This window comes from Aspergillus wentii (assembly GCF_001890725.1).
Source record: "Aspergillus wentii DTO 134E9 unplaced genomic scaffold ASPWEscaffold_1, whole genome shotgun sequence".
NCBI lineage: Eukaryota > Fungi > Ascomycota > Eurotiomycetes > Eurotiales > Aspergillaceae > Aspergillus > Aspergillus wentii.
Genome location: NW_024467832.1, coordinates 4,970,837 through 4,985,134, shown reverse-complemented (window position 1 = coordinate 4,985,134; position 14,298 = coordinate 4,970,837). Strand labels below are relative to the sequence as shown.

The 14,298-nt window shown below is 47.8% G+C and overlaps 6 protein-coding genes across 6 annotated transcripts; 4 read left to right on the top strand and 2 right to left on the bottom strand.

Moving 5' to 3' along the window:
- Window positions 1-453: 453 nt before the first annotated feature.
- On the top strand, window positions 454-2,503 carry ASPWEDRAFT_126202 (glycoside hydrolase family 43 protein; the record flags this gene model as incomplete). The annotated part of the gene is made up of 3 exons (XM_040829200.1): window positions 454-855; window positions 898-1,528; window positions 1,577-2,503. 3 exons carry the CDS (start codon window positions 457-459, stop codon window positions 2,107-2,109), a joined length of 1,563 nt encoding a protein of 520 aa, XP_040695596.1. The 3' UTR covers window positions 2,110-2,503.
- Window positions 1,996-3,841, bottom strand: ASPWEDRAFT_733106 (cytochrome P450). The gene is made up of 4 exons (XM_040839308.1): window positions 2,707-3,841; window positions 2,548-2,658; window positions 2,337-2,503; window positions 1,996-2,293 (listed from the first exon to the last, which is right to left on the bottom strand). Exons 1-4 carry the CDS (start codon window positions 3,769-3,771, stop codon window positions 2,122-2,124), a joined length of 1,515 nt encoding a protein of 504 aa, XP_040695595.1. The 5' UTR covers window positions 3,772-3,841; the 3' UTR covers window positions 1,996-2,121.
- A 904-nt stretch (window positions 3,842-4,745) lies between these two features.
- Window positions 4,746-7,477, top strand: ASPWEDRAFT_48374 (uncharacterized protein; the record flags this gene model as incomplete). Its single annotated transcript, XM_040837100.1, has 7 exons — window positions 4,746-4,821; window positions 4,866-5,547; window positions 5,594-5,751; window positions 5,795-6,158; window positions 6,202-6,555; window positions 6,599-7,206; window positions 7,251-7,477. The coding sequence occupies 7 exons, from the start codon at window positions 4,746-4,748 to the stop codon at window positions 7,475-7,477; spliced, it is 2,469 nt and encodes an 822-aa protein (XP_040695594.1).
- An 832-nt stretch (window positions 7,478-8,309) lies between these two features.
- ASPWEDRAFT_35540 (DUF3425 domain-containing protein) lies at window positions 8,310-9,454 on the top strand. Its single transcript, XM_040834247.1, has 2 exons — window positions 8,310-8,596; window positions 8,648-9,454. Exons 1-2 carry the CDS (start codon window positions 8,488-8,490, stop codon window positions 9,373-9,375), a joined length of 837 nt encoding a protein of 278 aa, XP_040695593.1. The 5' UTR covers window positions 8,310-8,487; the 3' UTR covers window positions 9,376-9,454.
- Window positions 9,455-10,330: 876 nt separating this feature from the next.
- ASPWEDRAFT_23962 (pectate lyase) lies at window positions 10,331-11,208 on the top strand (the record flags this gene model as incomplete). Its single annotated transcript, XM_040832552.1, has 4 exons — window positions 10,331-10,655; window positions 10,718-10,800; window positions 10,847-10,990; window positions 11,077-11,208. The coding sequence occupies 4 exons, from the start codon at window positions 10,331-10,333 to the stop codon at window positions 11,206-11,208; spliced, it is 684 nt and encodes a 227-aa protein (XP_040695592.1).
- Window positions 11,209-11,530: 322 nt separating this feature from the next.
- On the bottom strand, window positions 11,531-13,848 carry sit1 (putative siderochrome-iron transporter Sit1; the record flags this gene model as incomplete). The annotated part of the gene is made up of 12 exons (XM_040837099.1): window positions 11,531-11,895; window positions 11,943-12,002; window positions 12,058-12,245; window positions 12,296-12,389; window positions 12,446-12,503; window positions 12,553-12,878; window positions 12,927-13,020; window positions 13,071-13,175; window positions 13,232-13,296; window positions 13,346-13,421; window positions 13,472-13,555; window positions 13,630-13,848. The coding sequence occupies 12 exons, from the start codon at window positions 13,846-13,848 to the stop codon at window positions 11,531-11,533; spliced, it is 1,734 nt and encodes a 577-aa protein (XP_040695591.1).
- Window positions 13,849-14,298: the final 450 nt, after the last annotated feature.

The following is a 14,298-nucleotide window of genomic DNA, read 5'->3' as shown; positions in this document are numbered from 1 at the left end:
CCCTCTGAAAGACTTTTAAACTCATCACTTCCAATCGCTTGGGCAGGTACACAAGTCCTCGCCTTCGTCAGGTGCGATAAACCCATAACCCTTTTCATTGTTAAACCATTTCACGCTTCCGGTCTGTCGTTCAGACATTATCGGCTAAAGAGTGTTGATCAGCTAGAGTAATAATCAAATTTATTGATGGATGGGCTTATTTAGTCAGGGTAGTTTGGAAAAGGACTAAGGAACGGTTCGTCTTTTGGAGAGGGATAGGATATGCGGAGGGAATGAGAAATACGTTTATCTGTGGGAATATCTGGTTTATCAGTAGGAGTCATGGTATGTTGTAGGTGGTGGATATAATAATGTTGTTGTGATATATTGTCGAGTGCTATTTCCACCAATAACCTCAATCCATCCAATATATAAACTCAGTCCCATCCATGATAATCCGTCATACTCAGTAGCAGAATGTACAACAATCCCATCATCCCCGGCTTCAACCCGGATCCCTCCATCATCCGTGTCCACTCCGACTTCTTCCTCGTCTCCTCCTCCTTTGAATACTTCGCCGCTGCTCCCATCTACCACAGTACAGACCTCATCCAGTGGTCCCTCATCGGTCATGCCCTCACTCGATCCAGCCAGATCCAAATCCACACTCCGGAACCAGGCGGTGGTGTTTGGGCTACCACCATCAGATACCACCAGGGCGTCTTCTACGTGATTGCCGCCAGCTTCGAGAGATATCGGCCTCAGGACGATGATCGTGTCTGGCCGCGGGGTTTTTACGTACAGACAGAAAATATCTGGGACTCAACTTCGTGGTCAGATCCGGTGTTTTTTGACCAAGTTGGGTTTGATCAGGATGTATTTGTCCCTTTCCCTGTCTGTTCTTCGCTAATGTTGTAGCTGTTCTGGGATGACGATGGCACTGTCCATCTCTCGTCCACCCATCGTAAGCTCAATCGCACTGCTGGCAGTCATCTAAAAGATTTCGCCATTCATATCTGCACCATCGATTTGGAAACTGGGGATTCGACTTCAGAACCTCGACTTATCCGGGAATCTGCCTCTGGAGTAGCAGAGGGCTCGCATATCCTCAAACGAGGAAAGTATTATTATCTCTTCACCGCTGAAGGAGGCACCGAGAGTGGCCATTCCGAATGGGTCAGTCGTAGTGAGGCCGGCCCATTTGGCCCATGGGAACTAGGTCCTCATAATCCCCTCTGGCGGAATGGGACAGATGACGAGGTGCAGAATACCGGCCATGCAGACCTGGTGGAGGACGCTGATGGCCGATGGTGGGCTGTTCTCCTTGGAGTCCGACCGACCAGAAAAGAAGGATACTGGGAAGAGTCTGTCCTGGGCCGTGAAACGTTTCTCGTGCCTGTCGAGTGGGAGAATGACTGGCCTGTGTTTAATGGTGGACAGAAGATTGGTCTGCAGTCTACAGGACCAGAGTTGTATCCATTCCAACTGCCTGTGTTCTGGCGAGATGATTTCTCAAGTCCGGATCTGCAGCTGGGATGGTATAGAAAGAGTAAGTGCATTCCCCATTCCTGATTATGACAATATTTAACATAGACAGATACACCCGTCAAGGTGGATTATTCGCTCTCAGAACGTCCCAATTATCTGCGTTTATATGGCGGTCCATACAATCTGTCTACCCCAACCTGTCCAACTCTGTTTCTGCGAAAACAAACCCATCGCTCATGCATCTGGGAAACACGACTCTCCTTCCATCCTACATCGGACAAGACTGAAGCAGGGACAGTGGTGTGGTGGAATTACTTCACGTATAGCAGTATTGGGATCCGTCTTTTTTCGGGGAAACGCATCATTCGCTTTCGATCGGCAGAGGGGAATGTGGTCGAACATGAATTAAACACACAGTCTGATGTTATCTTCTTCATCGAATGTGGAGAGAATTATCGATTTGGATTCAAAGAGGCTTCGAATGAGACACAGTGGGTTGGACAGGTCAGTAACAGAACGATGACGAAGGCACCACCGGTCGGAGCACCGTTCACAGGTATGATGCTGGGACTGTATGCGTTTGGAGAGCTGCAGAGGTGTTTGGTACCGGCAGATTTTGAGCATGCAGAGTTTCATTCGTAGTCAAGGAATTGTCTATAGATTATAATGCTTGACCTTGACTTTGACGTTATTCAGACCAGGCACAGTCTGCCCATTAAAGCAATCCCGCACAATCTCTACATTCCTGTCTGTTGTTTCGAATAAAGCGAGCTCGAATCGACGGAGAATCGTTGCCAGTGCCAAATTCAGCCACGAATATGTCATTCTAGACGGTTAGTATGATTACATCCATAAGGTGAAATACTTACGTTGGCCCTAAACATCCCAGACTCCCTTTGGAAAACGGCACCAGATACTTTCCTAGTCTTCGTACTTCTTCTGGCGATCCCATCCATCGTTCAGGCAGGAATTGCATAGGTTCGTGGTATATGTTGGGATCTCGCAAGATGAAGTGGTTCGACATGCCAACGGGGGTCTATATAGTCAGTATAGCTTTAGTATAGATAGAAATGGACATACACCCGGTGGAATCTCCCATCCTTGGACTCGTAGAACCTCATTAGGTGCAATACGGGGAAGACGCGATGTCACCACGGCGGACAGACGGAGCCCTTCTTTTATAACTGCTTTCTATACAGAGTCAGCATGTACTATAGCATAGTTAGGGTAAGGTAGTACCAAATAAGGAAGCTCTTCCATTGCACTCCAGGATGGATCAGTCCGCAAATCTGGAAGAGCAGCAACCAGTTCAGCTTGTAGTTTCTGATAAGTGCAAGGATTCCACAGAAGATGAAAGATGGTGATGGCCAGGACTTGCGATGGCGCATCGGTGCCTGCGACAACGAGGAATGCGGCTTCATCCGCAATTCTCTTGAGCTTCCTTTCTTCCACAGGGAGCTTTTCACTCTGCATGATGGATTGGAAGATGGGCATTTCCTTCTCTGCGGAATAACTCTGTTGTGAGAGGTGCTTGACGATGTTGTGGATATCCTTTTCGAACTGGGGAATTGGCTCAAAGACAGGGTTGATCATACAAGCCACCCGTGGAACGAGGTGAGACAGGAAATAAGCCGAAGGAATCAATCGTGGAATGATGAGCAGCTCAAAGATACCATTGATGATCTTCTTCCACTGATCACTCAGGCGAGGCTGGTTGAGATAGCCAAAGCAGAGTGACGCGCCAAAGGAATACTGAGAGACAACATCTGCAGCAAAACAAGCAAAGGCTGTATGCAACTCAATTGCCTCGTCTGTGTCCATTGCTCGGGTAAAGTGAGAGCAAAGCAAGTTCACCTTGGACTGGATCAGTGGTTCGATATTGGCCACGGCTTTCTTGGAGAAGAAAGGTCCTAGTGATCCCCTGCGTGTTCGATGGAGGGCATGATGGGCAGTGGCAAAGGACGAGCCTGTCTCTCCATTGAAGACGAACGAAGCATATTTGTCGCGCACTTTGGATGGGCCCGCGTAGAGCTGGTCGTAGAAATAAGGGTCTCTGACGTGCAGCTCAAAGGGATTGATACGGACGACAGGGCCGTATTGGTGATGCATTCGTTCGATCTCATACATGAACTGGCCATGCTTGATGATGTCGTAGTAGATCTCATATAGCTGGGTAGCAGCAGCCAGTTTGGGCCCGGGAAACTTGGCCAGAGGACTGAAGAAGAGACGATAGAGGATGAGAGAGGTGGTGTAGCATATTGAGAGGGCGATTGCATATAGCAGATAGTCGATGATAGCTGCCATATTCAGAGTGGTGATTGACAGAATGTGGTTGACAGGTGCTATTTATGGACAGACCGAGGATAGAATAATTATGCCTTACAGAGTGAGATTGCCTCATTATCAGTATGGTAGGACAATATGCACTGTATGACTATTCATCAGAACCTGAAATCTACATTTGTGCTACACAATTTGTCATATTGGAATGCGAATCTAGGTTTTTGAGATTTACTTTGAGGCCAAAAGAGCTAACTGCAGTTGATCTTTTTAGAATTATATTCAACACAGGTGCTGAAATTAATCATACTACTGATGGCAGACTGAAATATATAGTAGCAATAGTCAATTAATATTATTGTTATAATCTACTACCTCTACAAGGGTCACACAGCCCAATCGAGTAGGAGATATAAATAGTATGACATCATTTCCGTCCGTAAAGTTTGCAGAATTCCTGTCAGTCAAGGAGATCTTTTCCACACAGAACAACTGCATAATAGAACGTAGTACAAGGGGCTGTCTAGAATATACTTCAATCCCTTCATTCACCAGATATCTGCACTCTAATATATTCGGTACTGTATGCATGTATTGGCTATCCATATTAAAGTGCTATCCCAGGTTGGCACTCAGACAAATATGGATTGTCATGATTTATATGATAGACTGTAGTAGTTAACTACCTAACTATCTGTTTATATCTTAGCGCATTATTCGTGTCATGATATCTCATCAGACTGTAGAATCTGTTATCCTACTATGTATTTCAACTGGCTGGAGATCATTGGAGACACATGACCCCACTTTAGTATCTTCCAACACGACCACAACATCGACAACAACAATCCTTCAACCATCCATCATCATCTTTTTATCATTTCATCGCTTCATCTCGTTTCATCGAACTATGATCCCCTGTATATACTCCTATCTATATTAATACCATCTCCCAGCCGGTCTGGGTCCAATTCTGCCAATCTTATCCCCACCCGACAATGTCGTCATCGCATCGTGACCCCCCAGAAAACACCCCTCCAGATGACATCCCAGATGTCGGCACCGATGTCCAAGGTACGTCTTCTGCACAACCACGGTTCTTCTCTAACCAACCACAGAGGATGGTCGGATCGATCTGGATCTCGATTCCCACGCCTGCCAAACCGTGGTCAAGTTGATCAACTGGCCCAGCGAAGAAGAAGTCCTCGTCCCCCCCGTCGCCGATTTCGACCCCTACACCACCTGCGATATCAAATTAAATATCGTTATTCAAGTCGTCGGAAGCCGCGGTGATGTCCAGCCGTTTGTCGCCCTCGGAAATGAATTGCAGAAATATGGCCATCGCGTGCGCTTGGCCACCCACAATACTTTTGACTCGTTCGTCCGGCAATCGGGTCTGGAGTTCTACCCGGTCGGCGGTGATCCAGCAGAATTGATGGCATACATGGTGAAGAATCCGGGCTTGATACCGAAGATGAAGAGTCTGCGAGAGGGAGATATAAAGAAGAAACGGAGGATGGTCGCAGAGATCCTCCAAGGATGCTGGAAGTCGTGCATTGAGGACGATCCCATTTCCAAGACACCGTTTGTGGCAGACGCCATCATTGCCAATCCGCCTAGCTTTGCCCATGTACATTGCGCTCAGGCATTGGGTATACCGGTTCATATGATGTTTACCATGCCTTGGAGTAGCACGCGGGAATACGCTCATCCTTTGGCAAACCTCAAATATTCATCCACAAATCCCAACTTTGCCAATTATGCATCCTACGGGATTGTTGAGTGGATGACTTGGCAGGGGTATTTCAATCCACCCTTTATTTCTGCGTTTACTGACTTGATCTAGTCTTGGAGATGTTATCAACAGTTTCCGATCGACTATCGATCTCGAAGCGGTCCCTATGACTGAAGGTCCGAACCTGGCAGAAACACTCAAGGTACCATTTACCTACTGCTGGTCACCGGCCTTGATGCCCAAGCCGAAAGACTGGCCGTCGCATATTGGTAGGATACCCTCTTTGTTTGTCGATGTTTACTGACGAAACAGATGTTTGCGGATTCTTCTTCCGTGATCCACCGGATTACTCCCCTCCCCCGGATTTAGCACACTTTCTACAATCCGGACCAACACCGATATATATAGGCTTTGGAAGTATTGTCATCGACGATCCTCCACGAGTCACAGCTATACTCCTCGAAGCGATCCGGGCTACCGGAGTTCGAGCAGTGATTTCACGAGGATGGAGCAAACTCGGTGGTGACTCCACAGATGATATATTTTACCTAGACGATTGTCCCCATGAATGGCTCTTTCAGCATGTTACTGCCGTTATCCATCACGGCGGTGCGGGAACTACCGCCTGCGGATTGCGGTTTGGTCGGCCTACTACCATTGTGCCATTTTTTGGAGAGTAAGTACATCTCGCTCTGCGGTTGCCATTGCTAACCATCCAGTCAAACATTTTGGGGAAATATGGTCGCTGCTTCAGGTGCTGGACCACCGCCGATTCCTAATCGTTCCTTGGATGCAAAGAATCTCGCAGACGCTATTCGCTTCTGCGGTCTGCCCGAAACTGTAGCAGCGGCTGGAGACATTGCCGACCGAATGAGCGCAGAAACGGGAGTACAGACAGCTGTTGAGTCTTTTCACCGGAATTTGCCCGTCGATGAGATGCGCTGTCAGATTCTTCTCAACGAGCCCGCAGTGTGGTCGTACAAGAAATCAGGAACGAAGCCGCTGTGTCTATCGAGAAAGGCGGGCGAGATATTACTTGATCATTCATGTGTGGAGCCAAAAGCTTTGCAATTGTAAGTCTCTCTATCTTGCCAAGTATCTAGCTAACTATCCAAGGTATGAAGCAAGGCCCATTATCATACAAACTCGACGGTGGGATCCTGTCACAGGAACCATGTCGGCATTTGTTGGAGCAAGTGCAGACATGGTAAAGTCAGCTTCAGATGTAGTGATCAGACCATATCGAGAAATAAACCGTCGTCAATCCGATTCCTCTAGTTCTGCTACACCACGATCTCAACGCTCTCAGTCTACAACAGACCGAGACATGCAGGCTCTGAGTGAAATGCCAGAGTCAGCAATACGAGAAGAAAGAAAGCCAAGCTGGGACACAACCGCAGTCGCCTTGGGCCAATCTGCAAAGGGCGTCGGTAAATTGGTCGGCAAATACTACAAGGGTATGGGGGTTGATGTTCCTCTCGCTACGACAGAAGGACTGCGGGCAGTTCCCCGACTGTACGGAGAGGAAGTCAAAGAATACGAACCAATCCGGGACTTGCGAAGTGGTTTGAGTGTTGGTGGGAAGAACTTTACTCACGGCATCACGGAGGGAGTCGCTGGTCTTCTGAAGCAGCCTTATAAAGGGGCTGTAAAAGAAGGGCCAATCGGCGTGGTCAAGGGATTTGCCAAGGGAGGGATTGGACTTGGATCGATGGTTTCATCCGGTATGACCTTTATATCATTCTTTGGAGCATACTAACAGTCATAGCTGCCCTCGGCCTAGTAGCATATCCAGGCCATGGACTGTGCAAGACGATCCATGCGGCGATTAAGTCAAAGACGAGAAAGAACATAGTGAATGCACGACACCGAGAGGGTAGGTATTTGGTACATGTTGACACGGAGATAGACCGCGAGGCTATCATTGATTCATTCGAGGTGTTGAAGCAGAATAATATCTCGACCCGGTCGTCATGGCGAACAGAATCTTCATGATTCATACGTATATACTCAGTACATCAATGAAAATATTTTGGAACAACACCGTTGACCTCAATCATGCCACCTCGAGTGCCTCCACCATCTCATTGGGCAGAGGACCCTTTTCTATACCGATGAGATTGTTTCCGACTGACTAGCAGAGCTGGCACCGACAATAAGCATCTTCGTTTTCCCTGACCATTCCACTGCGATGGCTGTGTCATCGCAGAGTACACTTAGCCTCAGTCAACCCACGCTTGGCTGCAACAGGACGGATGATATCCAGCGCATCGAAATCAAAGTCGTTCCAGTACCGACCTCGATGCAGAGCTCCTGCCATCTCTTCGAATCCAACCAAAAGCCAGGCTCATATTCCCCATCGGCCATATCCCTCCTATACCGGGAGGTGAGGAAACCACCCGCCAACGGCTGACCAGACCGCGTTTCTCCCATTCTGCCTGGGCGAGAATAGACTCAGAGGACCCGGCATTGTAGAGTCAGGCTGTGTCGATCTCCTTGTGGCTGCGGCGAGGTCTGACGCGGGCACCTTCCATGCGGGGCTGGCCAAGTGTCATGGCACCGAAGACGGCGGGGAGAAAAGTCATTGTGATGGATGTGATTGTCCATCTCTATCAAATGGGATGGTGTTCTATTGGATGCAGATGTCTTTTCTATGCACAATTTGATTCATAATGTCTTCCATCTCCGCTAGATCCGCGTTTTGATCCACTGAAGCTATTCATGAATGTGTAGGCAGCAACAAAAGAAAACTTATCTATTCGCATATACCATGTCAATTCTCTATCTCGTCTTCGATTCTTCTTTGTATGGTACGTAATAACAGTACCAAACATACGATTACAAACCCAATACATCACTCAATCTCCACACTCTAAATCCGTAAACTCCGGCCAGATCCTCTTAAACGCCTCCGAATCGCACTGAGCAAAAGTCAGCAACCTGCATCAAACCCACAGTCCGTCGATTCTCTCACACCAACTCGACAATCTACACGAGCACCCAGCATGAAGCGCGACGAATCACCAGTGGAACCGGTGAAGGATGACTGGTCAGGATTGACAGATCCAGTTGAACGTCGGAGGAGGCAAAACAGGGTCAATCAGAGGGCGTACAGTATGTCTACTCAGTCCTCATTGTGAGATGAGCTGCTAAAGAGATCCTCAGGACAACGGAGAAAAGCCCAGAAAGCCGGCCTCGACGTCCACCCCAAAGCCATCGTCTCCAGTATCCAAACCCCACCGACCTCAGATTCCGGCTCAGGCTCCCCCGAAACCGCCATCGTCCCTCGCAATCAATCCCCCAGCCAATCGTGCTTCGCAACCGACAAAGCCCTCGACTTCCTCCATCGCTTCAGCGAAGCCGCATACCAAAGCTACATGCTCGGCTGCCCAACATCCGACCACCTTCTCACCCTCAGCAAAGTCAACGTCTTCCGCGCCTTTATCCAAAACATGGCCATTCTCGGCATGGACGCCAGCCCGGACTGGATGCACGACGACTCCCTCTCCCCCTTCTCCACCCCTCACCCGGCCTTCATCGAATCCACCAACCTCCCCCAAAACCTCCGCCCCACCCCCCTCCAGCGGAAAATCTCCCACCACCCGTGGCTCGACTTCTTCCCGCTTCCGCGCATGCGCGATAACCTCCTCAAAGCCGGCGATTCCTTCGACGACGAGGACCTGTGTTTGGACATAATGGATTTCTGGAATCGCGCGATGGGGGGCTGTAGTCTGCTGGTGTGGGGGGATCCGGCGAATCCAGAGAACTGGGAGGTGACGGAGGAGTTTCTGCGGAAGTGGACGTGGGTGGTGCGAGGGTGTCCGGAGCTGATGGTATCTACGAATCACTGGCGAAGGCAGCGGGGGGAGAAGATGATTTTTCGATATTTATAATCTATCTACTGTACATTTCAGATTGTAGTAATTGAACTGTTGAAGCTATTCAGATCCATCGCCACTGAACGTGGGTTTCTGTCATTCGAGATTGAGACGTGCCGATCCACGCGCTAATGCAGGGTGCTTACGCGCTAAGAGAGGTTAATCCTTAGTGGTGGATGTTAGCCAATAGGGAGAGCTTCCAAAGATCCACTCTTGGCATGATTTATCATATTGTCCTGTATTGTCCTGTATGGTATGATACTGTACGGTATTCTCTGGAATATTCCATCTTCTTATCATCAAGTCAGCTCTATAATTATCAATGCTGTGATTGATTTATAAGACCTAAAATTGAGTATGTAGATCGATAAGGTATTTTAGGTTATTCAGCATACAAACAAGTACTGACTTGTGATTGGTAGAGAAGGCCAAGTCCACTACAGTCAAGTCAATCCCAATCATATGATCACCTATATCTGATTATATCATCCTCTTATAATGTCATTTTATAGTAATAACTAAATAAGCTACTCAAAATAAGTTCTGTGAGTTGTATATATCTACACTCTTGGCATGACTGCTGCGCCACTATCCAAGACTCTTGGCTTGTCTCGACAAGCCACTATCAAAGTATTTGCATCAATCAGATGGCTAAGGATAAGACAATTCAATATAAACGTCTATCCAACTCTTCAAAGATCGCCAGGAACTTGTTTATCTCAAATTGCCGGCGGAGTTCATTATTCCTTTGGCATCAATTCGACAGAATCGTTTTGTTTCACGTTGATTTCTGCGTTCTTCTTGGAGGAAGAAAGAGTCATGTTGAAACCTGCCAAGAGAGTTATATTATCTTCAGTGTAGATGTCAATTTGAAAAAGGTATATAAACTGTAGAAGTGCCATGTAGTCAGGTAGTTCCATCAAACATCATCATCTTTCTCCTTCACACGAAGCTGCTCTCAATCATCAACATGTACCAAAAAAGCCTTATCCTCTCTCTCCTCGCCTCCACCGCGATGGGATATACCTTCCCCCTCCCCTCCTCCAAGGGCAGCACCACCTTCGACGAGCCGTACGAAGTAGCCGAAGGCGAAACCTACGACGGCGGAATGAAGACCTTTGGCCGGGGCGTGGAATGTACCGGCCAAAACGAGGGCGGGGAAAGTGACGCCGTCTTCATCGTCAAGGAAGGAGGAACGCTGAAGAATGCCATCATCGGGTCTGACCAGATCGAGGGCGTGCATTGTCAGGGCTCTTGTACGATTGAGAATGTCTGGTGGGAGGCTGTTTGTGAGGGTGTGTATACCCTTCTCTTTTCTTATCCATCATGAGGAAATATTCGACTAAAATTGATATAGATGCTCTCTCCCTCAAAAAGGGAAGTGGTACGTATAACATCGTCGGTGGTGGTGCTCAAGGTGCAGATGACAAGGTCATTCAGGTTCGTCTTTCTTCTTGATGAAGTATACACTTTATTAATTAAATAGCACAACACCGGTGGAACTGTCAACATCCAGGACTTTACCGTCTATGACTTTGGAAAGCTCTATCGCTCCTGTGGAAACTGCGATGAAATGTACGAACGGACTGTGACACTTTCTGGAGTCACGGCTGTCCAGGGCAAGTCTTTGGTTGGAATCAACAGCAATTATGGTGATACTGCAACCATCACGGCATGTTATAGTCTTTTATCTTTGTACACACTAACATTGTCTAGGACACCTGCGCTACCGATGTCAAGGATATCTGTGTCGAGTATGAAGGCAACGAGACTGGCGAGGAGCCAAGTGAGATTGGATCTGGCCCGAGTGATGCTTGCAAATACACCGAGCCCCTGTCCGAGTGCTGAATTGCTGTTGAGTTTCGAGTGGCTTAAGCGGGCTCATCGGTGGCATTGCTTTTTGTTTCGTATATGTATCTACTCGAAAACAGTACTGATTGTGTATATGAATGTGAAGAATCACACATGATAATATTAACTGTCTGTAGCTAGCCTATCTAACCAGATAGTGCTAGCTCACTGACATGCAAATATAGACTAGCCAAAGGATTGCTTTATGCGATAACCAAGACCATATACAACCAACTCTAGGCTACCCGTGATAGATCACCTACAAGGCGCAATGAAATCCATCAAGGCATCTTGTCTTTCCATCTCTAGTAAAGACAAATCAACGAGAAGAGTCGTCGCTTTCCTCAGCATTTGCCAAGCTTTGCTCCTTCGTGAGAACAGGGTTGCGGATGCAAAGTGAGAACACCATCAGCGGCACACTCAGACAGATACCCGTAATGCAGAGCAGTCGCTGTGCATACTTGTAGGCGTCCACGACGTCATCTCGCTCTGGTGTTCCCATCGGGTAGGCACCAACAAAAGTGAATGGATCACCATAAGCCTGGGTGGCAAGATCAGCGTTTCCAAGTCTCTTCTCCAGCTCTTTGGGAAGGACTTGGGTCCATATTCCACCCGAAACGGTGTTTCCCAATGCACTTCCAACATTGTACATCGCCAGATAGAGACCAGTAACGACAGCCAGATCTATCGTTCATTAGAAATTATCTCTGGGTAGGCACAGAATAACTTACGTTCGTGCTTGCTAGCAGCCTGGATACTGGCCTGAGCGGGATATGAAAAGAAACCCGCAGCTGGGAGGAATTAAGTCAGCTCATAGCCATGGTCAATGAAGCAATTGGAACTTACAGAAACCCAGGAGTACTTGACCTCCAATGACTCCCGAATGACTGGACGACACCGATCCTCCACGGAATCGAATAAGAATTCCAAAGGCAACCGTGAACAGTAACGTTCCCGCCACGATAAATGGTTTGAGGCGCTTCACCTTGAAGACAACAAATCCAAGGAGACATCCGGTGACGGTGGAGGCGAAGCTGGCAGCTATTAGCAAGGTATACCGGGTACATCAGATGATTCAGCGAACCTGTAAAGCGATGCAATGCGGGTTGCACTAAGGGTACTTTCGCCGAAGCTAACAACGAGAACAGTATAGAGATAATCTCCTTGAACAGCCCATGCTAAACATTATTAGAAACACGTCTAGGCAAAGCACCGTATGGTTCCATTTACTTACCCATGTTCATCATAGTGGCAATTCCTATGGCGCCCCAGACAGCACGGTCTTTCAGCAGCTGTACAACGGTTAATAAAGTTCAAGATCACCCAGAGATATATTCTGACCTTGAATGGGACCATCGGCTTTTTGCATGTTCGCTCCCACACTACCCAGATAGGAATGCATACAACGCCGACGACAAGGGGGGCAATAATCTTGCCCTGTTGCCATTGCGAGTTTATTCCTCCAGCGATTGTCAAAGGCACCAGTATCAAGGCCAGAAGGGCGATGATGAGAATGATGCCGACTACATCCAGATGCCAGAACAACTCTTGGAAAAACCGACGCGGTCCAAGGATCTGGAAGGGGCGCTGGAGTGTATCAAATGCGCCGTCTTTCTTTGCTCTTTGTTGGACAATATACAGTGGAATAAGAAGAGTTAGTGTGCAGGCTAGACATAGTTAGTAGATGGTGATATATTTAGCTGGCATTTACTTACCAGGATAAATGATTGCAAACATCCCGACGCCCCATCTCCAGCTTGTGACACCGAGTACAGCCTGGGTGACATTTCCACTGATCCAAGTATTGATCTGCCTTTTTTTTAGCAAAGCTCTAGTGTGTATTTCAAGAAAGTCCTTACAATAAAAGGCGATGCTGGGATATAGGAAAAGAGCAAACGGGAGCGAAGTGACGTGATATCTGCGACGAGTACCTCGACTAGAAGCATTATCATGGAATAGCCAATCTAGCATCGGGCAAAGTATTAGTATCATATAATAGACAGAAAGAAGACGGTCGTACCTGGTAGAGAACTGCACCAGCAGCGAACTGGTCGACAGTGTGGGAACATGCTTCAACGATGGTTCCTACAATTGTCAGAATGCCGGAATAACAGACCACATGGTGTCCCCTTACCAACAGTGTAGAACACAATCGATAGCAGAATTAATTCCAGTCTTCCAAACACATCTGCGATTTTTGCGGCGGTTGGCTATTATGGTGAGCAGCCGAGATATGACAAATTTTGACGAGGCGAGGTACCTGTGCAGCTGCGGCAATGACAGCGCGCAGAACATTGATCGTAGCCAACAAGCTGTGTGAATCATAATAGGCGGTTGCAAGAGGCTGTATAAAAGCGAGAACAGGTCAGCAAATGCATGGTCTTTGGGCAGAGGATAGATGAATCGCAAAGTACAGACCTGGTATGTCACCCGAACCTGACCATCGAGACCGTAGACATAGGCAATGATAAAGACACCGAAGAAGATAAAGATACGATCGACGGGAGTAATGTATGCCGACAGAAGCTGGACGCGCTTCACACCAAGACTGTCGACCTCTGGGACCGAGTCCTGAGAGCGATCGGACGATACGATATGCGATTCGGACGCATCCGGATGCTTCATCTCCATCGCCATGGGGAAATTGCAAAGGCTTCAGCCTCGGTCGGGGAAAAGAAAAAGACGATCAACCAGCAAATGTCACTGGGTCAAAAGGAGCATCGTGTCTGGGCGTGTGGAAGAGCGACAAAAAGTTCAGGAGCGACCACAACGAGGGGCAGTCAGAGAGGCAAAGGCAACAGGACTAGGAGCGGTGCAAAAGGAATTTAATTAAATCCTTCAGCTTGTCCAAGAGATCAGCCTGTTCTTTAAATCCAGCCTGAAACACCGTTGCAGGGCACCTGGGCGATATTATTCTCCCAGTCTCGAACGATCTTATCTGATGGGCCACCACCCCACGAAAGATGTGGATTCTCGAATTTCTCTCATTTCTATTCGAGCATCACGAATTGTAATAAAGTCACGATGAGCTGGCCGAAACTCAGAAGTGAGACACGTTCAAGGGACGATCGTGCTGATCATGGCGCG

Coding starts and splice junctions, on each gene's coding strand:
- ASPWEDRAFT_733106 (XM_040839308.1), bottom strand. CDS start 3,771: ATGGCAGCTATCATCGACTATCTGCTATATGCAATCGCCCTCTCAATA. Junction 2,504..2,547: donor GATGGGAGATTCCACCGGGT/GTATGTCCATTT, acceptor CTGACTATATAG/ACCCCCGTTGGCATGTCGAA. Junction 2,294..2,336: donor CTGGGATGTTTAGGGCCAAC/GTAAGTATTTCA, acceptor CTAACCGTCTAG/AATGACATATTCGTGGCTGA.
- ASPWEDRAFT_35540 (XM_040834247.1), top strand. CDS start 8,488: ATGAAGCGCGACGAATCACCAGTGGAACCGGTGAAGGATGACTGGTCA. Junction 8,597..8,647: donor GGTCAATCAGAGGGCGTACA/GTATGTCTACTC, acceptor AGAGATCCTCAG/GACAACGGAGAAAAGCCCAG.